The 21,524-nt window shown below is 49.5% G+C and overlaps 1 protein-coding gene across 5 annotated transcripts; it reads left to right on the forward strand.

Moving 5' to 3' along the window:
* The first annotated feature begins 1,548 nt into the window (after window positions 1-1,548).
* TMBIM6 (transmembrane BAX inhibitor motif containing 6) lies at window positions 1,549-18,832 on the forward strand. Of its 5 annotated transcripts, none has more exons than XM_089308302.1 (10): window positions 1,549-1,681; window positions 8,752-8,839; window positions 11,007-11,115; window positions 12,222-12,342; window positions 14,142-14,190; window positions 14,272-14,369; window positions 14,533-14,612; window positions 15,441-15,541; window positions 16,276-16,351; window positions 17,107-18,832. In XM_089308302.1, exons 2-10 carry the CDS (start codon window positions 8,784-8,786, stop codon window positions 17,128-17,130), a joined length of 714 nt encoding a protein of 237 aa, XP_089164428.1. In that variant the 5' UTR covers window positions 1,549-1,681; window positions 8,752-8,783; the 3' UTR covers window positions 17,131-18,832. The 5 variants fall into 5 exon arrangements, with proteins under 5 accessions (XP_089164428.1, XP_089164429.1, XP_002711141.2 ...); XM_089308303.1 differs by having other exon boundaries at window positions 1,549-1,675; XM_002711095.6 differs by having other exon boundaries at window positions 1,549-1,603.
* Window positions 18,833-21,524: the final 2,692 nt, after the last annotated feature.

Raw genomic sequence — 21,524 nt, forward strand, 5'->3', positions numbered from 1 at the left:
GGTTCCTGGCTTCGGATTGGCCCAGCTCTAGCCATTGCAGTCATTTGGGGAGTGAACTAGTGGATGGAACTCCTCTCTCTCTCTCTGTAACTCTGTCATTCAAATAAATAAGTCTTTCTTTAAAAAGAGTAAATATTAGAAAAATTAATAACCTTTCTAAAAAGAAACATGAAAACAATAAATATTAACTTGCAACATAGGAAATAAACTTACATTTATCGCATTTGTAGGTTTGTGTTCCAAGAATCACACATCTGCATTCTCCAGTGAAACCACTCTATCCCAGAAGGTGACATCCTGCACCTTGGATTCTGATCGAATCTCCATCGATCAAGTGCCTAGTCTGAATTTCTTCAATTTTTTTTTTAAACCAGAAACTTTTCTGTCTGTGGTCCTGTTCTGTCATCTGGAAAATGAGGAGCTGAACTGGCCTGAAGCAAACGAGTGTGGGACTCTACAATTATGTAATGAAGTCAATATTTATTTAGAGTAAATAAAATTATGTAACAAAGACAAAATTATGTAATAAAGTCAATATTGATTTAGAATAAGAAATCATCACAGGTTTTAAAATGCCGGAAAACACCAGACTTCGCAAAAATAACATTAACTGCCTAATAACCGCCACGAATCTTTCTTCCTCTGCCTCTTCGTATGACTTTTTAATCTATTTCTATAGAGACGGTAGACAAATAAAATAAAAATTATTAAAATAAAAATGTATCGATAGCTTTAGGAACTTCTTATCACCTTTGCAACTCCTTACTCTAAGTCCTTGCACAGTGGTTGGGATTAAGCCCTAGAGGGAGCTCCAGCCCTTCGAGCTCCACCCGCCGCACCCCACGCCCAGCGTGCAGGGTACAAGTGGCTTTGAAGAGCCCACCTCCCCCAGGCAGGCGGCTGGGGAGGCGGTCCCCGCAGAACCCAGGGCCCCCATTATTAGGTCTTCCCGGATGACCCCCGGGGTGGGGTCCTCGCCGTCTGAAGCTGGACTGGGGCTGCCGTTTCCTCCTCGCTTTTTTGGGGAGAATTTGTTGAGTCTAAGCGTTCTCTGAGGCTTAAAGTCCCCTAGCTTCTCAGTAAAGCGGCCCCCGTGAGAGCGATTTTCTGTGTGTGGTCTGAATCGCGTCCTCCCTGTAATCTGAGAAACACGAGCATGTAGCATGTAACATGGGAAGCTACATGCATGTAGCGCTACCCCATAGCGCGTCACGGGCGTCCATGACTCCCCAGGTGTTCCAGGCAAGGCCCGCCCTGCTTCACTTTCTCCACTAGAGGCAGTGGCGGACACCAGTCCTTCTTTACTACCGCGGAAGAAGGCGGACACCTTGCGCTACGACACCGGTTCGTGGTCAGAGCCTTGATCGACAAGGGAGCTAGCTAATGACTCTGAGGTAAGCGGCCGTTGTTTATGCACGTACAGCCAATGGAAAGACAAAAATGTAGCCAACGGCCAATGAGAACCGGCCTCGAGGGGGGGCGCGGGGCGGGGCTTCTGTCGAGGGGCGGATGCTGCGTAAAGAGTCTGGAGCCAACGCTGGGAGGGTCAGAGCACATCCGGTGTTAGAAGAGCTCGTAGGCTCCTGCGAGGCGGGTGGAGAAGGTACGGCCGAACCTAGCAGTGGGCAAGCCGGGAGCGAGAAACGGAAAAGGAGCTAGGAACGTCCGAGCGAAAGTGGGCGTAGGCTCTGTTTTGAGACTACACGCTAAGGGAACGGGGGCGACGAGACTCGGGAGACCCGGGCGGGTAGGGGAGCTGGGGGGGGGGGTAACGCCGCGCATGCGCACCGGCGCGGGGGAGGGGCGCGCGCGAGGCCCCCGTTCTGCGCCGGGGCGGCGGCGGGGGCCCCTGGTCAGCCCGGCTGCTCTCCGCGCTCTCCGGGTGCTGGCTCCTCCCCCGCCGGCCGAGCGTAGACGCCGGGGCGCCTCGGCCCGGGCTCCCCCGCCTCTTCCTTCCGAAGGTGGGTGGAAGGGAAACGGCCCGTGGGCGCCCCGCCCCGCTGATGGCGGCTGGGGCCGAGGCCCGGGCTCGGGCCTGGTCGGACAGGCTGCCTCGTCACGCTGGGCGGGTGATGTAACACTCGAGGCTGCGTGGTGACCGGCGGGGAGGGGACACTGGGGCTCGGCCTGGCTTCGCGGGCGCTCGGGGGCGGCCCTGCTCCGGTCCGGCTGCTCACCTGTGGACAGGTGAGGTCTCGGGCGGAGGCGGGGGTTGCCTCTTCCCCACTCCGGTCTGGCTGCTCGCCTGTGGACAGGTGAGGTCCCGAGCCTCTCGGGCGGGGGTGGGGGTTCTGTGTGTTGCTGGGTTATAGACCTGTGGTCAGCCGCTGCCGGCCCGGGTTTGCCTCTCACCCAACGGCGGCGGAATCCACTTTCAACCTGCGACTGGGCTCTAGCAGAAGTTAGCTTGTGAATGAGTAACCCGTGGAAGTGCTGACTCTGCCCGGAGCGGGGGCCAGGGTTTTAAGGGTAAAGGCTAATTGGCTTTTCTAGTTAGCGATTGACATTTATTTATAGTTTTTTCTTTCGGCCTCACTGTGTAGTTTTAAGAATTCAGTTCCAGAATGATTATCCACCTTTCATAACCGCGTTTCTTGCAGTCTCTGTAATTTTTAGATTTATTCTATTCCTCTTTGCCTAGCCTTTCGCTGTGGCTTCGAGAGTACATTAATATTTAGATTTTCTCCTATTTCCTTGCAGTAAGAACGGCATGGCTAAGTCCTTGAGAAATGCAGTCTGAGCTGGATCTAGAGTTTCCCTGCTCCCTTATTTGTCTTGTGGGAACGTGGCTCTGCCCTTTCTTCTTTTCTCTCCCTTCCCCACTAGTAATCCCAATGAAGTCTTACTGTTTGAAGAGTAGGAAAGGCCAGATTAACCCACGAACTTCGCATACCCAGATGCCCCACCCACCCACCCCATTTGTGCTTATTGTCGAAATGAATGCTGAAAAATACTGCAGAGTGTAACAAGAATCATGTGTTTCGGGTTTTTTGTTCGCTTGCTTTTAAGACAGTTGGGACTGTTTTAATGAGAGCTTCCTTTCCTGTTGAGTGGAGCAGTGGGAAAAAAGCACAGACGTGGATGTTAGCATATCTGAAATCGCGTTCTGGTTCTGCATTTTGAACTTGCTGGTGTTGTTCCCAGATTTTCGCTCAGGCATTCTGTAGAGCAGGTATTAATCATCGTGCTTATCTACCGAGGAGGAAGCGAATGACCTTAGATAAAGTGATTTTTCTCAAGGTTGTGTGGTAGGAGACGGCTGGACTTGTAGCACAGCTGGTGTTCTCGCCACTGTTACACTGCCTTTTTTAACTTAAAAAATAAATAAATAAATCAGCACTCTAAAGTTTCCCTTTCCTGGCGGATAGATTTGAAGATTAAAGGGGATAAAGTATGTAACAGCACATTGAAAGTTGTAAAACTTTATGTAGGTGCAGGCCGTGAGGTTATTGTAGGAGGGACCTCCGCTGCTGGTCGGAAGGGTTTCGTTTTGTTTCATAAACTTCCCAAGGGTATTGCCGTCCCCTGGGGAGACCGCCAAAGAGTCTCACGATGCTCTGGCTCCTGAATTTTCCTTTGCTGATTGGACTTGGCTGCAGAAGCTGGTAGAAGTGCCTTCCACTTCACCCTGTTTTGTTCTGCCAGAGTTTCGTAACCAAATTTCAGAGCCCTTTATAGTTTTTATATTATATTATACATTTTGTTGTTTCCCAAAGACTGTTCAAGATCAAGGGAACAGAGTGGCTTTTAGGGTAGGTTCCACCCTGAGCCTGTATGCAAATGTTGATTGGTGGCTGCTGCACTGACAGTAGAGACTCTCCATGTGCCTAAGTCTGGGGGCGGCCAAGGGGAGTCAGATGTAAGCTCCGCTCCCAAGGTGAGAAGTTCCTACAGGATTAACTGAACTCAACACACTTGAAGGGTGAGAGTGAGTGTGCTTCCTTATCCTCATCTGGGCTTGCTAATATTGGGCTCAGCAATTGGGGAGGGATTACTGATGTACTGGAAGATGATTATGTATTTAGGGTATTGGAGCCACCTTGTGAGTCAGTCTCTGTCAAGCAGTTGTGAGTGTAGGGAGGGAGATTCAACGTGTTAAATTTGGTACAAAGGGTAATTTATGGAAGGCAGTAGACATTCCATGTCGGTTTACTGGTTTGGTTTTGAGGAATGGATCCAGTGTCAGCTGATGGGGAGAATTTGGTCAGAGTTAAGGGCCAGGCAGGGACGACTTAGGGTCCTGATATGGGATGATCAGAGCCCAGCCCCAGTAGACAAGGAATTCCGGGGATTATTCTGAAAGGCAGCTGACTGGGGGCGGCAGGGAAAGCGTGGAGCTAGTGACCACTTAGCTCATCAGATTCTCTGCTGAATCGGATCACCACTGAGGGGTTATTAGGCTCTCAACACAGGAGACACCATGCAGGTGTGTCAGAGAGAGACGTCATTTAAACAGAAGTACCTTTGGCTAGTAATAAGATGCTTAAAATTCCTTTAAATTTCAATTTATACTTTTCTTTGTTAACACCCCCCATTTAATTTTACTCTTTGATTTGGATGAATAATGAGTTTTTATGATGTGGTTAGCTGTGAGTTATTAATATTTTCTAAGAAATTTACAAGGCTCGTGTAAATGAGACCTGGGATAAACATTTTCTAAAACTAGGCTTTTAAAATGAAAAGAATACTGCTCTGAGACGAGAGAGTAATGAGTACTGACATCAGGAATGCTGGTTCATGGTACTGAGTGCATCCTATTGTGAAGCGCTGCTCTGAGCACTTTATTATCTCTTACAAATGTATGTCACCCAGCTAAGGAAGTAACAGCCATCTATTACAATGTAATAGATAATGTAAAAGGTACAGATGTCTCCTGGTAATGACTCCCCTGCCAGCCTCTGCTGTATCTTCCTCTCTAAGCAAAAACAGACCACAGAAATACCTAACTTACAACATGGTTGCTTTTTTTCTTAGTAAAGCTATGCAGAAAGCTCTTAGCTCTGTTTTGTTTGGGGTGGCTCTGGCAGAGAAGGCTGACCTGGGGAACACAGAATGACAAACAGAACTAAGCAGTATGTGTGTGAGACATTCTGATAGATTCTGACAAGTGTTGGAGTTACTGCTCTTCTGACGGTTATGGTGTAAACTGAGGCTGTGAACCAAGTTGAAGGAGTCGGGTTGTAATGAACACCTAAACATTGATTTCTTAGGCAGATGCAGCATAATCCCATTTCTCACATCCCTCCTCCATCTTTAGTATTTAAGAAATGGGGAGTGGCAGAGGGTCCAGTTTGTAGATTTCTGTGTGAATTGGGGTCCACAGGAAGCCAGATTAGTGCTATAATCATTTTGTAATAGGCTTAGGTATATATTAGGACTGCTATATTGTATTTTTAAGCAATGCATAAAATATAATAGCATTTTAATGTACTTTTTCTTAAACAGATTTTCCCTTAGCTGTGGCTCAGAATGTTAGCTGAGTTACTTAGTGGTTTTGAGTACATTCAGGCTCTAAGTGCCGTCAGTTTCTGGGCCTGAAAATACTTTTGGTATGAGAGCTGCTATTTTTGAGTTGAGTGCAATTTAATCTTGTTAAGCTGAGTGTGCATATTAGCCATTGAAAATGTAGGTATCTTTGCCATGTGACATCTGAGCACAACTAGTTGAGGTTAAGATAGAAACCTAGTAAGTTTATGTGATAAAACTTGAGGGAACATTTGTAATTATATACTAGTTATCTGTACCTTAGTTTTGTCTGTTTGGAACAGACCTAAAGCAAACTATCATATTCCTTGATTCTAGGACTTATTTATTCTGATGGATCAAGGACATAAACCTCAGCTATTTTAGGTGCCTATTCCCCTGCCTTTTTTTTTTTTTTTTTTTTTTTTTTTTTTTTTTTTTTTGACAAGCAGAGTGGACAGTGAGAGAGAGACAGAGAAAGATCTTCCTTTTTCTGTTGGTTCACCCTCCAATGGCCGCTGCAGCCGGCGCGCTACACTGATCCGAAGCCAAGAGCCAGGTGCTTCTCCTGGTCTCCCATGCGGGTGGCAGGGGCCCAAGCACTTGGGCCATCCTCCACTGCTTCCCCAGGCCACAGAAGAGAGCTGGCCTGGAAGAGGGGCAACCGGGACAGAATCCAGCTCCCCGACCGGGACTAGAACCCAGTGTGCCGGCGCCGCAGGCGGAGGATTAGCCTATTGAGCTGCAGCGCCGGCCTCCCCTGCCTTCTTTCAAGAGATCAGTAACATCCCCATACCCTGTATTGTTCCCTACCCAACCCCCTGCATTCTTCCCCAGGTTTGGAGCCAGTGGGCCAAACTTGAAGAACCAGTATGGAGAAGTTCACTTCTGCCTACTGCCCTCCCCCCACCCCCAAGATATAAAAGGGCCCTGCCTGCTGAGGTCTGGGTCTGCCACTTGTTCCCTGTGAGCATGTATTCCGTCTCCTCTCTGTTCTGTGCCTCTTTTCCTTATATTTTGGTGCCCCGTGTAAGGAGGCACCAATCTACACTCTTTTCCTAACATTTTCCCTTCAAATTTTAATTTTTCTGTAATAGATTGTCATATCTATTAAGTCTGTTTTATTATTTTTCCCCAAAGCTGTTATTAAAACGACTATCTCTTTGGCAGCTGTAAAACCTGGTAATTAACTGCTTCAGTTAAATGTGTGCTCTAGTTTTGTTTTTGTGTGTATAATTTTCAGCTGCTAGTGAGTCAGGGTGAAGTTAGAGTTGTACATCTGCCTCTCCACCCTGGCAGCCTTTGGAGGACTTGACTTGCTCATGAACAGTTGTTAGAGCCCCGGAAAGAGGCAGGCAGTGCTGCCGGGAAGTGCCAGCAAGCACACAAGCCTGCAGTTGCACCCCGTGGGGTCTGTTGAGTAGGTGCTGCCCCTTTCTGACTAACGAGCCTCTGGGCATTTGAGGATGTCCTGCCACCTCCCTGGTCTGATTCTTGAAATGGGAAGCAAGAAGTACTTCACGCTGCTGCCCTGAGTACTGAGAAACGTGGCTGTGAAGGTTGCTTCAGCGCTGTTGCGTGTTCTGTCTGGGGAGGTCATTAAAGCCTTAATGGAAGCCTTAGCAAGGTACTTTGCAGGTGCTGGATTCTGCCCTCTTGTCAGTGTGCTCTCTGGAGGGCATGTGCATCATGGTGTGGTAGGCAGCAGTTGCCCTTGCAACAGCCTGCAATAGTTGCGCCATCTAGATCAAGAGGGCTCACAACCCGTGACTGGGGAGGGAGCGGCTTTGGTGGCTTCCTCAGCGCCTCACTGCTTTCTCCCTAAGAACAGAACTAAGGGAAGAAGTGAGGTGAGTGAGCCTGTTGGTGAGGGAAGGGAACGGGAAGTCATCTGTCATGCTTGTTCCCTGTGTGGAGAAAGCCCCAGCACAGCAGTGGGGGAGAGGCCTAGGGACTCAAGGGCAGCGTCTTGGGAGGGTGTAACTAATGTTTGAGAGAGAGAGCGATCTCGTGGACTGGCTCTCCCCTCCATGTATTCTCGACCAAAAGTTAGGAGCCAGGAACTCTATCCGCAGGAAGCCGGAGTCAGGTGTTGAACCCAGGCTCTGTGATGAGGAACTTGAGAATGAAAACCACCAGGCCAGATGCTGGCTCCTGGGGGTGGTGCCTTCTTTGCCCAGAGTGGGTATGCTGACTGTTGGCTGGGTGCCAGCAGTGCGTCTTTCAAACAGCTCATCCTTGGTGTTTGAATCCCTCGCCTCTTTTGGTAGATTCGAATGGGTGGGCATTATGGGTCTAGTAAGGGTTTACATTTAGAAAAGATGAAAACTTTTGATTAAATGTTTAGTTCTATAGAAGGGATGTGTTTATTTCAGAATGTGTGTGACATAGGGGAGGGAGCAGAACTCATGGTATTGACATAATGCAGCCTGGGTGTAGCCGGTTAAAATGACATTTCTCACGTAGTGGACAGTTAGCAAAATCTGAATCAGGCTTATAGATTGTGTCAGTGTGAATTTCCTGCTTTTGATCATTGTTTTCAGGATATAAAACTCAAATATTTAGGGGCATACTGTCTACGTAGAAAAGTATTTTCAGAGGATAAAGCAAATATAGTGAAATACTAACGTTCAGTAAGCCTGAGTGAAGAGTATACGGGGCTTCTTTGTGCTGGTCCACTTTCCTACAGAAGGGCTCTGAAAGTGTCAGACGTGCAGAACAGGCGTTCCTGTCTGCCTCAGTTTTCAACGAGGACTTTCCCCTCCCAACTCTAAATTGTGAATCCCTCTCAGTTCCTTTGTAACATGTATTAAGTAAGCAGTTTTCTACTTGTATTTTAATTCAGATCGTAGTGCCAGACTCTATAGATTTTCTTTCTTTTCTTTTTAAAAAATTCTTGAGGAACCATTACTAAGAGAATTCTCTAATACTCTGAAACAATGGTATAGAATTGCTTCATACTCCAGTAACTTATCCCTTTAATTAGATGGCTGATTGAGAATTTCTCTGACAAACTATTTAAGAGGCACATTTTCTTCTGAAAGAATAGAAAGCAACGGCAGTCACAAAATAGGGAGAGAAGAAAATGGGTTTGTATCCTCTGTTCCCTTTAAAATGGTTGGTTGACCAGGAATCTGGGCATGTTCTAGAAGGCCATGCGCAGGCCCTTCAAAAAGTTTCTGGAAAGTGCAATTAAGAGATAATTTTTTCAACCTTGTGTGTTGCTGTTGCTTGGAAGGACATTGTGTCACTTTACATGTTTAAGCTGGTCTCTCATTGATTCTGCAGAGCCGAGGCTGTGTCCCACAGACTCTGGAACCATGAACGTGTTTGATCGGAAGATAAACTTTGACGCGCTCTTAAAATTTTCCCACATGTAAGTGTTTTCACCTTGACTGCAGTTTCACCTTTCTTATCTGGTTTCTTCCCTTTTCTTAGCGTATTAAGGTTTTTTTTTTTATTTTTTATTTTTTTTATTTTTTTTTTTTAAGATTTATTTATTTATTTGAAAGTCAGAGTTAGAGAGGTCTTCCATCCAGTGGTTCACTCCCCGTTTGGCTGCAACTGCTGGAGCTGTGCCTATCCAAAGCCAGGAGCTTCTTCCGGGTCTCCCACAGTGATGCAGGGGCCCAAGGACTTGGGCCATCTTCTACTGTTTCCCAGACCATATCAGAGAGCTGGATCGGAAGTGGAGCAGCCGGGACTAGAACTGGTGCCCATATGGGATGCTGGTGCTTCAGGCCAGGGTGTTAACCCTCTGCACCATAGCGCTGACCCCGTTAGCAAATTAATTTGGCTAAAACCCAGAGGAGCTGATAAAAGTACCCAGATTCTAAGGATTGCTATGTGGTATTGGGTACTAGTTGTTGATAATTTGGGGCTTTTGGCTCTTTCCCAGCTGCTCTTTTTTTTTTTTTTTTTTTAAGATTTATTTTATTTGAAAGAGTAAGAGAGGTAGAGACAGAAGGAGAGAGAGAGCGTCTTCCATCTGCTGGTTCATTCCCCAAATGCCTGCAGCAGCCAGTGCTGAGCCAGCCCAGAGCCAATAGCTTCTTCTGGGTCTCCTGTGTGGTTTCAGGGGCTAAGTACTTGGGTCATCCTCTGTTGCTTCCCCAGGCACGTTAGCAGGGTGCTGGATTGGAAGTAGAACAGCCAGGACAACCAGTGCCCTCTCTCTTCTCCAATTTTTAAGATTCTGTTAGGGGCAGGTGTGTAGCCTAGCAGTTTCAAGGTGCTTGTCTCCCTTAGCAGAGTGCCTGGGTTTAATACTTGGCTCCAGCTCCTGCTCATGCAGACACTGAGAGGCAGTGGTAGAGGCTAGTGTTTGGGCCCCTGCACCCATGTGGGAAACCTGGATTGAATTCTTGGCTCCCAGCTTTGGCCCAACTTGTTCTCAACCATTGCAGGCCTTTAAGGAGTGAACCAGAGGGTGACAGCTTGTGCTCTCTCTGCCTCTCAAAGAAATTAATTAGTTTTTAAAAGGGGGCGCCAGTATTGTGGTGTAGTAGGTAAAACTGCCAATTATGCCGGCATTCCATATGGACACTGGTTTATGTCCTTGGCTGCTTGACTTTTTTTTTTTTTTTTTTTATATTTATTTATTTGAGAGACCTAGTTACAGAGAGAGAAGTCTTCTGTCCTCTGGGTCACTCCCCAAATGGCTGCAGCAGCTGGAACGGGGTCAATCCAAAGCCAGGAACCAGAAGCTTCTTTTGGGTCTCCCACATGGGTTCAGGGGCCCAAGCACCTCAACCATTTTCCGCTGCTTTTCCCAGGATCATTAGCAGGGAGCTGGATTGAAAGTAGAGCAGCCAGAACTCGAACCATCACCGATACGAGATGCCAGTGCCACAGGTAGAGGCTTAACCTATCATGCCACAGCGTTGGCCTCTGTTCCACTTCTGATCCAGCTCCCTGCTAATGGCCTGGGAAAAGCAGCGGAAGATGGCCTAAGTGTTTGGGTCTCTGCCACCTATGTAGGACACCCAGATGAAGAAGCTCCTGGCTTTGGCCTGGCCCAGCCCTAGCTATTGTGGCCATCTCGGGGAGTGAACCAGTGGATGGAAAATTCCTCTCTGTAGCTCTTTCAAATAAATAAATATTAAAAAAAATTCGGAGGCCGGTGCTATGGCTCAGTGGGTTAAAGCCCTAACCTGCAGCACCGGCATCCCTGCTAATGTGCCTGGGAAAGCAGCGGAGGATGGCCCAAGTCCTTGGGCCCCTGCACCCATGTGGGAGACCTGGAAGAAGCTCTTGGCTTCAGATCGGCTCAGCTCCAGCCGTTGCGGCCATTTGGGGAGTGAACCAGTGGATGGAAGACCTGTGTCTTTGTCTCTACCTCTCTCTGTGTTTATTTCAAATAAGTAAATCTTTTTTTTTTTTTAAATCCCATTAACCTATTTGAGACCATTTTTTATGTTACTATATAGTCTCCTCAGGCTATTTCAGACTGTCTGAATACAGCTTTCACACATTCTCTGGGAAGGGAAGGAGCACTGAGGTCGGTGCGGAGGTGCTGACCGTTACCCTTCGTTGCCTCCTAGAACCCCCTCGACGCAGCAGCACCTGAAGAAGGTCTATGCCAGCTTTGCCCTCTGTATGTTTGTGGCGGCTGCAGGGGCCTACGTGCATGTGGTCACGCATTTCATCCAGGTAAGAACGGGGTCCTGTGCTGGTTGCTGTGGCACAGACCGCGTGAGGAAGAAACCAGCTCAGCAGTGTGTGTTGTGAGCCTGTGCCCCTCCTTCATCTGGATCAGTAGTTTGGGCCCTGTAGAGCCATTTTCATTTTTAGATACTGAAAACACTGCGTGTGAACCTTTGCACTGAGTGCTGTGTTTCTGACCACACTATAAGAAAGCTGCCCGCTGAGGAGAGCCATGAGCGGGTGCTAGGGTCCTTTCTTTCCTAAGTGACTTAAGTGAGTCATTTCTCAGGAGATGCAGAGTTGGGACCTCCTAGCCACTGTTACCTACATGGTGGGGTGAAAACCTTCAACCACTCGTTTTCCTGTGTTTTGGAAGAGTTCGGGGTTGGCCAGTAGGATCAGGAATAATAACGTTTGAAGTTCGCACTGATGAAGCACCATCCATTTTCAGTGTCTTTCTTTTTTTTAGCATCTGCTTAGAGCGTGCCTGTGTTGGTGTTTACCATTGTGAAAGAAAAACTATCCTTGTTGTTGTTCTGAGTGATGAGAAAAGAGTCATTTCTGCTTGCCTTGCAGACGGATTGTGCTTCAAGCACATGGTGCGTTGGTTCTTCTGTTTCCGTCTAGACGGGACTGACTCATGGTTTGACTTGGGTGTTTGTGCTATAGTTGACAGACTTCTCAAACCAGAAGAGCCTCCAGCGTCCACTGTGCTCCTGACCCTGGCCTTCAAGGCTCTGGTTTCTCTTCTTAGTCCCAGCCTGAGAAAACACTGCCTTTTCCCCCATGACTGTATTAGGAAGATCAAATGACTACACGAAACTCAGTAAGGTCTCTTGCAAAATAAATTGGGAACTTTGAGCTACATATTCCTTGAAGTAGTGATATTACATAAAAATCCGAATAAATTCAGTTTTAGTTGAAAGTATTGTAAATCAAAGAGCATTTAGTACACCTCACTTTCTGAACATCCTGACTTAGCACACTGTAGAGGATCCGTTGTTCACTCTCGCGAGAGTGTCAGAATGAATAGCGCTAGCCTGGAATCCCTCTCGCCCTGTTGTGAAGTCAGGGGATCGTCTGTGTGTAATTACTGACTCTGGCTCTGACAGGCTGGCCTGCTGTCTGCTCTGGGCTCCCTGGGGTTGATGATGTGGCTGATGGCAACACCTCATAGTCATGAAACTGAGCAGAAGAGACTGGGGCTTCTCGCCGGATTCGCTTTCCTTACAGGTACAACAAGGGATTGGTCTGATTTTGAGGGAGGGAGGCTGTGGAAGCTGTGTTTTTAGTATCGCTAGACAAATGCCCAATATTTATTTATTTATTTTAAAGACTTATCTTTGAAATAGGGGCAGAAAGAGATCATCTCTCTGCTGGTGCACTCCCCAGATGGCTACAACAGCCTGGGCCTGGACCAAGCCAAAGCCAGGAGCTGGGAACTCCATCTGGGTCTGCTGCATGAGTGGCAGGAACCCAGGCACTGTGATGGGATCCAGATGTCCCAGGTGGTGGCTTCCACTGCAGTCCAGTGCCTGCCCTGGGATCTCTTTATTCTGATTTCTGATTTACTCCAACTGGCGGACTTTGTTGTCTGCATGCACAGTTCCCTCAGAAGATTTTTCTTTGTGGGGGCTTCTCTGAAGCGTCTCCCTCTATCCTAATGTCTCCCTCCTAGCATCATACTGGCCAGTCTCGAGTGTTTTGTGCCTTGCGCGGCTCTTCTGTCTGGTATGTGCTCATCCTGCTTCCCCATCCGTAGGGGGACTGACAGCTGTAGCTTCTGCTGTAATGTACTAAGCAGGCAGTGAGTGCCGGGCTGAAGCAAGCCCGGGAGCCGACATGGTGTAACTTGTCGGTGGCAGTCACGGTTCTAAACTGATTCTCAGTTCTGAGAGTGAGTGACCCGCACTGGCAGCCATCACATGAGCGTCCGTCCTCAGCCTTGCAAACCATGAAAGCTGTATGTTGAGGTCCATTGTGCAGGACACTTTGCTGATTCTGGAGAAAAATAAAAGTGGAGCTCTTCTAGAATTACCATGAAAGGAAGTAGGACTTAAGCTGCATAATAAAAATACTTGCAAAGCAGCATTTGAATTAGTACAGCTTGCTCCGAGGGACGGTAATCTGTACAGTGTTGAAGAACTTTTAGCAAGGAAGAGATTTAGGGATTAAGGTTTTTGATTAGGGAAAGCTTATTTTTGAAGGCATCGAGCGGTGGGATTACCAGCAGGAGAGAGGAGAGTAGCCAGAGTAGGAGAACAGCCAGGGCCAGAACAGGTTGTCTTCCTGCTGGCAGCGTCCACCTGCAGAACCTGTCTCACCTTCTTCCCTGCGAGAGTCAGTCCTGCACGACTGCCGAGGTCGCTGTCCGTCTTGCTCTTCTGATTCTGGGCCTGGCCGCATCCTTCTAAATAAAAGTACTTGACCTGCCTGCTTCATTTTTCCCCTAATTTCTGTTTCTCCTGAGATCAGGCATGATTGTCAGCTAAAAGGAGAGTTTTGCAGCTCTATTACATGCTCTCGAAAAACGGGTGAGGAGAGGGAGAAAGAGCCTTCCCTGCTCTGGTCCACATGTTTTGTTTGTTTTGGGGGAGCACGATCATGTCTGTGCTCTTAGTGGTCAGCTTTTGGGCCATGTACCTCTTGAAGAGTTGATGTTGGGGGTGGGGGGAGTCTCGGTGGTGGTGCAGTGTGTTAAGCTGCTTGTTGGGACACCCAAATTCCGGATCAGAGTGCTGGTTCGAGGTGCTGCTCCACTTTCAGTTCCACCTTCCTGCTGTTGCACACCTTAGGAGGCAGCAGGTGATGGCTCCGGTACTTAGGTCCCTACCACCCACTTGGCAAGACTCAGATGGAATTCTGGTTCCTGGCTGCAGTCTGGCCCAGCCCCGACTGTGTAGCATTTGAAGAATAAACAGAAGATGTCTCTTCGCTCTATGTCTCTATATTTCAAAAAAAAAGTACTTTCTAATTAAAAAAAAAAAATTGATGGTAATACTGTTTTCTGGGATTATTTTTTTATTTCCTAGGAGTTGGCCTGGGCCCTGCTCTGGAATTGTGCATTGCCATCAACCCCAGGTAATTATTTTCACAGTGTCATGTCTTCTGAGTGTGGGCTGTGTGTGTGTTGCCTGAATCCAGTGGGCTTTGTCTTGACAGCATCCTTCCCACGGCCTTCCTGGGCACAGCCATGATCTTCACCTGCTTCACCCTGAGCGCACTCTACGCCAGGCGCCGTACCTACCTCTTCCTGGGAGGTGAGTCTGGGTGGGGAGTGGGTTCTGCTCCGGCCAGAATTCCTGTTAGGACTCCTTCCCTACCCTGGCTCCCCTCATTTTGGGGAAAGTGAAAAATGGCTTTACTGAGAGTGCTTTGCTTTGCTGCGGCTTCTCTGAAGGTGGTTTTTGCCCTGTCTCCTAGGTATCTTGATGTCGGCCATGAGCCTGATGCTCTTGTCTTCCTTGGGTAACCTTTTTTTTGGATCCATTTGGCTTTTCCAGGTGAGATTTGGCAGAGAATTTCCCAGCAGCCATTTCTTTTCCTTGCTGCTTTTCTTGCTTAACCCTAGAGTAAGATGAGATTGACTGTCAGGGGTGCCCACTGTTTTGGGCACTTGCCACCTGGTTTAGGTACCTTTTAGTTACGACAGCTAGAGTACCCGAGGCGCTCCTTCAGCATAAAGAAGGTTTAGCCCAGCTTCCAGTGTTGCCGATTCACAGTCCCGTGTTGGGGCCCCCCATCGGCTTGGGCGTCTGGTGAGGCCAGAGGATGGTGCCTTTGTGAGCGGGGCAGCAGGGACGGAAGCAGGGAGCCCGCTCTTGTTAGGTCTGGTCTCCTTACAAAGCCACCAAGTGAATCAGTCCAGCCAGTCCAGACACTTCCCGAAGGTCCTGCCTTCGAACACCATAACTGGACCAAGCCCCACTGCAACCCATGAACATAAGACTGGGCATTAGGCCTCTAGCACATGGACACGTGGGAGACTCCCAAGCTGTTCTCCAAAGCGTAACATCAGCTCCCCCTCAGGTGAAGGTACAGGCTGTGCGTGATTGGCCCTTGCTAAGGAGAAGGTGTTTTGCTTAGAGATCATTTGCCTAAGGCAGGTCCAGCAGTGGTTCTTTGTTAAAATGGTTGAAGCTCTTCAGTGACCTAAAAAAATTGAAAGCAGAACGGGTAACGTCTGCATCACAGGCCCGCTGCCGTGAGTGTTCTGTCTGTAGGATTAGCTTTTGGTGGACTTCGCCGTGACCAAGAGCCAGAGAGTATGACTGTCTCTTCCTTCTCTGCCACATCTGCTGTACGGTAACTTCATTTCAATCTTCTGTTAGGCAAACCTGTACATGGGGCTGGTGGTCATGTGCGGCTTTGTCCTTTTTGATACTCAACTCATCATTGAGAAGGCTGAGAATGGAGATAAGGATTATATCTGGTAAGTGTGAGAACTGGTCTTTATTTTTCAGGATTATATATTTATTGGAAAGGCGGGGGTCACAGAGAGGGGTGGGGTAGAGAGAAAGAGAGAGAGGTACCCACCAACCACTAGTTCACTCCCCAGATGGCCTCAAAAGCCAGAGCTGGTCTGGGCCAAAGCTGGGAGTCAGGAGCTCCATGCGAGTCTCCCACAGGGTGGCAGAGGCTCCAGGACCTGGGCAGTCGTCTTCTCCCTTCCCAGGTGCATTATCAGGGAGCTGGATCAGAAGGGGAACTCTCTGGTGTTGGGTGCCAGTGTCCCCAAGTGGCTGCTTAGCCTGCTGTACCACAGCACCAGTCCCTCATGCAACCTTTAACAGAAAAATACATTTTTAAAAGTTTTGTTTTGTTTTTAATTCAAATGCATTGTCTTGTCTTTTGGATTATTTTAACCCGTAGAATTGTATGTATTCATGAGGCACTGTGTGCAGTTTCATTGTCTGTTTCTGTAATGTAGTCATCCTCTCCAAGTCTCCTGAATAACGAGTGGTGGCTCAGGGTTCAGACGTGGGCCTGTGCAGGCCCAGGCCGTTTTCCAGCCCTTGTGGCTTCAGTGAGTTGAAGACCCCAGAGCTTTCTCTCTTATAGGGGTGTGGTGTTGGAGAAGCTGACTGGCGGGTGAGGGTGGGTTTGTTCTGCACCCTCAGGGGTCTGTGGGGAGTGCGGTTGGTTCACCTGCTGCTGCTCTCGCAGGCACTGCGTGGACCTCTTCCTGGATTTCATCACTCTCTTCAGGAAACTCATGATGATCCTGGCTATGAATGAGAAGGTGAGTGAACCATCGCCTCACAGGCTCTGCCCTGTGATGCCTCGGGTTGGAAACCTGAGAAGGGAACAAGTTGAAACAGGTCTTTTTGAAAAAACAGGCCTCTGAGGTAGTAATGAAGGGAGGTGAGAAAGGGCCTGCAGCCGACAGCGTGAAGACCGCAGAGAGGCCTGGCGAGGCGGGATCCTGGCAGCCAGCTTTGGTCTGTCTTGGAAGCATTTGCTTGTTTTCAGAAGGGCATCTTGGGGAGGGTTAGTGAGTGACGCGCGGTCCAGTCCGACAGCGAGGAGGCGAGTGAACGTCACAGATGCTGTTCTGGAAGAGCAGGTGACTGCCCGGGACTGGGGCAGGAGTCCCCATTTCAGTCGGGGCCCCTCACTTTGGTTCCTGAAACACGTCAGGCTTCTGCCTGAGGTGGTAGGAAGAGGCCGGCGTCCAGATTCCCTCTGTGGGTCGGCCGAGCAGTGGCGCACTCTGCCCTCCAGGCGGGCAGTTCCCTGGCCGATGCAAAGCTGCCGGTCGCGGCCGCTGGCTCCCTTCTTTCTCTCTCTGAGCTGTGGTGGCCGTGAGCGGCCAGCTGGCCTCCGTTCGGGTGGGAACAGGTCAGGCAGAATGGTCAGGATTCAGTTTTGCTGAGCCAGAGGGCCAGTTTCTTGTTTTTATTGTCTGGCCCGCTGGGTTCCAACCAGAAGCCGCCTCAGGAGTTGCAGCGTGCATGTCTCATGCCAAAAACTAACGGGCGGTGTCTGCGTTCCCAGGACAAGAAGAAAGAGAAGAAGTGAGTGACCACGCGGCCTCCCGGCTCGGCTCCCTCCGCCCGCCTTCCCTCCTTGCACACATTACAGGTGGCGTGCTCTGTGATAATGAAAAGCATCAGAAAAGCTTTTGTACTTGTGGTTTTCTCTATTTTGAATTTTTTGATCAACAAACTGATTAGCAGAATATAGTTTGGAGTTTGGCTTCGTATTCCTGGGGTTATTCTTCACTCCCTTCCATCAGCCCCGCCCTTAGCCTCTTTCTCACTCAGCGGCCGGGCCACCCGTGAGAAGAGAGGGAGCCAGCTCCAGGAGCCCGCCTGCCACCCGCTGCGCCTCACCACGTGCACCTGAACTCCTGGGCGGAGCCAGCTCCTCTGCTCCGCTGGCTGGTGGATTGTTTGATTTGCTAACTGTTCCCAGGGACTGGGCGATGTGTTTTTCATTGGAAAGAAGTTTGCCCCATTGTTAACTGAGGCTCATAACATCTGAGGCGTCAGCCCCTACAAAGAGAATCAAGACCACCTCCGGGTGGGTGTTGGCTGCTTCTGGGCTGCCCAGGCTGGTCTGGCAAGCACTTCCTGCCTTGCAGTCCCTGCAGGAGCCTGCCTTTCTGTGGCCCTCACTGGACCTGCAGGGCACGTGCCGGGTCTGCACCCCTGGGGCAGGTGGATTTCAGCACGAAGTGGAGACATTCACGGAGAGGCAGAGGATAGCTTCGGTTTGATTGATTAAGCATTGGTCGTTGCTTCTGTCGGATGGCTGTGATTAGCTGTGGCAAGAGAGGGAGGCTAGGGAGGGGGCGGGGTGCGGGTGACCTCTGGCGGGAATTGTAATTAAGCGCGCCGGACGTGTAGATAAGGACTTCTGGGGCAGGGCGGACAGAATCCGTGAACAGCGTTCCTGACAGTTTGTCCCCAGCTGGATGCTAGAAGACAGAGTGATGTCCATTTTCCAGATGCACTTTAGGTCTTGACCTGGTCGCCTGTTTCCAGAAGTGGCCAGCCCTCTAGGCAGGAACCAGGTGGCCAGGCCTGGGAGAGCCCGGTCCCGCGGGTGGCCCTGGTGGGGATCACCCACCTGTCTCCTGTGTGCCGCGGCTGCTCACAGAGCCTCAGTGTCGGGACCACACTGCGTGCTGAGGCCATGGCAGTAAACGCCATTCAGGGCTCTCCCATGCACTGCATGGATGCCGCAGCTGCTGGCTCCCTGTGTCCCACGCGAGTGCTGTCCCATGAAACTATATTCCTGGGCTGTCTGTTCCTGGAGGGCCGTGTTCCCCAGAAGGTTCACTCCCACCGAGGTGCTGCCCTCCCATCCAGCTGCCGCCTTAGCTCTGGCTCTAGACCTTCCTGAAGGGACTTCCTTCCTACCAGGCCCCATTAGCAACTCAGAAAATCTGGGGTTCTCGGCCAGGCTGAGAATCCGAGTTCTATCTCCTGAAGCCAAACTCCACCTCTTGTGCTTTTTTGCTTGGGATAAAGAAATTTTCTTTAGAAACAGTGCCAAGAATGATGAGATATTAAAAAAAAAAAACTACTTTTAAAGAAAATGCCTAACAGGTTTTTAATACAGTTACCACTGTAATTACCACTTTCTTTTCTAGTTCTTGGTTTTCAGCTCAGGCTGCATTCTCTTAACTCATACTGTGAAGACAGAGGTGTTTTGATTCAGAAGTATATGAAATCGACATAGTCTTAATTTGTAAAAAATAAAGGAAATTCCCTAACCTTTGCGGGTGTTGTGTGTGTGTGTGTGTGTGTGTGTGTGGATTCCAGGGCACAATGGGCGTGGGGCTGGCTTGCTGGGGAGGGCCAGGCCAGGCCAAGGCCACATCTATGTCAGACCCCTGCCTGGGCTCCCACTCCAGCCACAGACACTGGGGTCTTACGTCAGGTGCGCAGCCCAGAGCCTTCCCCGTGCTCTCTCCCTGCCCTCGCCTGTCACGTGGAGTCGGTTCAGATGTGTGACCAAGCTTTGGAATTCAGGGATGCAGATGGAGAAGTCATAATGTACCCACTCTGCGAGTATTTGGTTCATGAACAGCGGCCAGACCCAGTTGTAGGTGCGCCAGTGAGTACAATATAAAATTTCCTGTCCTCATGATTAAACCGGCCCCTGGCGGTCAGGTTACTCAGCTCTGGCGTTTGTCTTGGTGGTGGTCCTTGAAGACCCAACTTTCCCCATGAAGTTCTCACAGGTTGGCCTGTTTGGGTTCCAGGGCCCCATGCGGCTGGCATAGCCACCTTACCCCTTAGCAGGAACCCCATAGGCATTTTGTCTCGTGACTTCGAGGTAAGGGTGCGTAAGTCCAACCTTGACCTTGGACTGGTGGGAGGCACAGGACACAGAGTGCTTCGATGGGTTGTTCCGTGTTCCCACATTCTGAGAGTCAGTTTTGTCCCAGGTCTCCCTGGCAGATCTCTGCAGAAGGCCCTGATGTCTGAAGCCCCTGCTCTTTGGTTTTGGTTTTTAATTATTTGGAAGAGTTAGGGAAGGAGAGAGCAAGCTTCCATCCACAGGTTCACTCCCAAGGTGGCCACAACGGACGGCAGGCTGAAGCCAGGAGCTTCATCTGGGTCTCCCATGTGGGTGGCAGGGACCCCAAAGCGTGGACCATCTTCTACCCCTACTCAGGCCATTAGCAGGGAACTGGATCAGAAGTGGAGCAGTTGGGGCTTGAACCAGCGCCCATACTGGATGCCAGCATTGCAGGCAGCACTTTACCCACCACAAAACCTGGCCCAGCCCCTACTCTGATCTTAGCTTGTGAAGATAACACCAAGGTTAGACCACCTGGTCTGAGGTCATCTTGGCAGTGACCCCAAGTCTTTGCAACCAACATAGAAGAGGGAGCCCCCTGCCAGCCAATTGGTCCCCAATTACAAATTGGGTAGCAAACCAAATGAGTCTAGAGAACCACTGATCCTGTGGCCTTGTGGTGAGACAAGACACATCTTGCCTGAGGGTGATCAGGTGTGGAGTCTGGCATCCAAGGAGGTGAGCATAAGTAAGCTGGTCCCTGCTTTACAGTCACCTCCAAGCACCTCGGGGAGACACTACAGTGGGAGACAACAGAGAAACTGCTCAAGGGAGTGGCCACCCTGGTGCCTGAGGCGAGCCCAGGAGTGGGGGAACAGTGGAAACCACCCTAATGTCAAGTGTACGCTCTCATTGCCCTCCCCAGGTACCAGAGTGTCCTTGGGAGGTGTGCACTGAAAGGTGCAGGCTGAGCCTGGATGGAACCGTCTGCCAGAAGGTGAGGCTTGTGGGAGGTCTCTGTCTCTGCTGCTGATGTTTTCAAATAAAATGAATTCAAAAATTTTTAAAAGTTAAAGTTTATTTAATGGAAAGAGTTAACAGAGAGGGACAGACCTTCCTTCCATTTGCTGGAGCTTCTTCCAGGTCTCCCACAGGGTACAGGGATCCAAGCACTCAGGCCATCCTCTGCTGCTTTCCCAGGCTCATTAGCAGGGAGCTGGATTGGAAATGGAGCAGGACTCTAACCAGAGCCCATACAGGATGCTGGAGCCACAGGTGGCAGCTTTACCCACCATGCCACCACGCCAGCCCCTCCATGAATTTTTTGAAGTCACCCCAAGTCTTGCTGCTGGTGAGGTACAATGGCACAGCCTCCCTGGAAAGCAGTTTGTCAGTTTCTTATAAAATTAAAAAGTTAACCCTGTAACCCAGCCATCACACTGGTAGATACTTATCCTAGAGAAAATTTTTGTTCATGCAAAAGCCTACTGATGAATATTCAGAGGAACCTCATTTGTAATAGCCTAAAGTGGAAAACAACTCAAATATCCTTCAACAGGTGAATGAATAAAACGGGGGTCTGTCCACACACCAGCATATCGCCCTGCAATAAGAACAAACTGTAGACAGAACAACTCAGCACTGTTACGGTTTTCATGAAACTGGGGGACCCCAAGAGCTGCTTCATTTTAGAAGAGAATGGAACCGTACACACAGACACACACACACACGTTATTTGAGAGGCAGTGCACCTGCTGGGGCTGGGAACTTCATCCAGGACTCCAAGTGGTTGTCAGGAACGCAAGCACTTGAGCCGGCCGTGCCGCTTCCCCGGGTGTGCTTTAGCAGGAAGCCGGAGTTGGGAGTCAGAGTTGCAGCTTGAACCCTGGTGTGGGATGCAGGAGTCTTCACCCCAGCCACCACCGTCCAGCTGTAGGCCCTCCTGAACCTCACCTGGAGAATTGTTGGGCCTCTCCAGTCCGCTCTCCATACTATCTCTAATGGAGAACTTTCCAGGGGCTCACCCTTGCCGTCAGGATAAAACCTAAACCTTCGAGCCTTCAGCTTACCAACTGTCCTCTCCATTCAGTGCCCCAGCCATAAGCTCATGTTTGTGCTAGAAGGTCCCCCTTGCTCTCTCGCCGCTGTGCATTGGCAGG

Source organism: Oryctolagus cuniculus, chromosome 11, assembly GCF_051225735.1.
Source record: "Oryctolagus cuniculus isolate XC-2025 breed Fujian yellow rabbit chromosome 11, ASM5122573v1, whole genome shotgun sequence".
NCBI lineage: Eukaryota > Metazoa > Chordata > Mammalia > Lagomorpha > Leporidae > Oryctolagus > Oryctolagus cuniculus.

Excerpts from the sequence above, each read along its gene's own strand:
- TMBIM6 (XM_089308302.1), top strand. The coding sequence starts at position 8,784 with ATGAACGTGTTTGATCGGAAGATAAACTTTGACGCGCTCTTAAAATTT. Across the intron at positions 8,840-11,006 it reads CTCTTAAAATTTTCCCACAT|AACCCCCTCGACGCAGCAGC; the intron begins GTAAGTGTTTTC and ends GTTGCCTCCTAG. Across the intron at positions 14,613-15,440 it reads GATCCATTTGGCTTTTCCAG|GCAAACCTGTACATGGGGCT; the intron begins GTGAGATTTGGC and ends ATCTTCTGTTAG.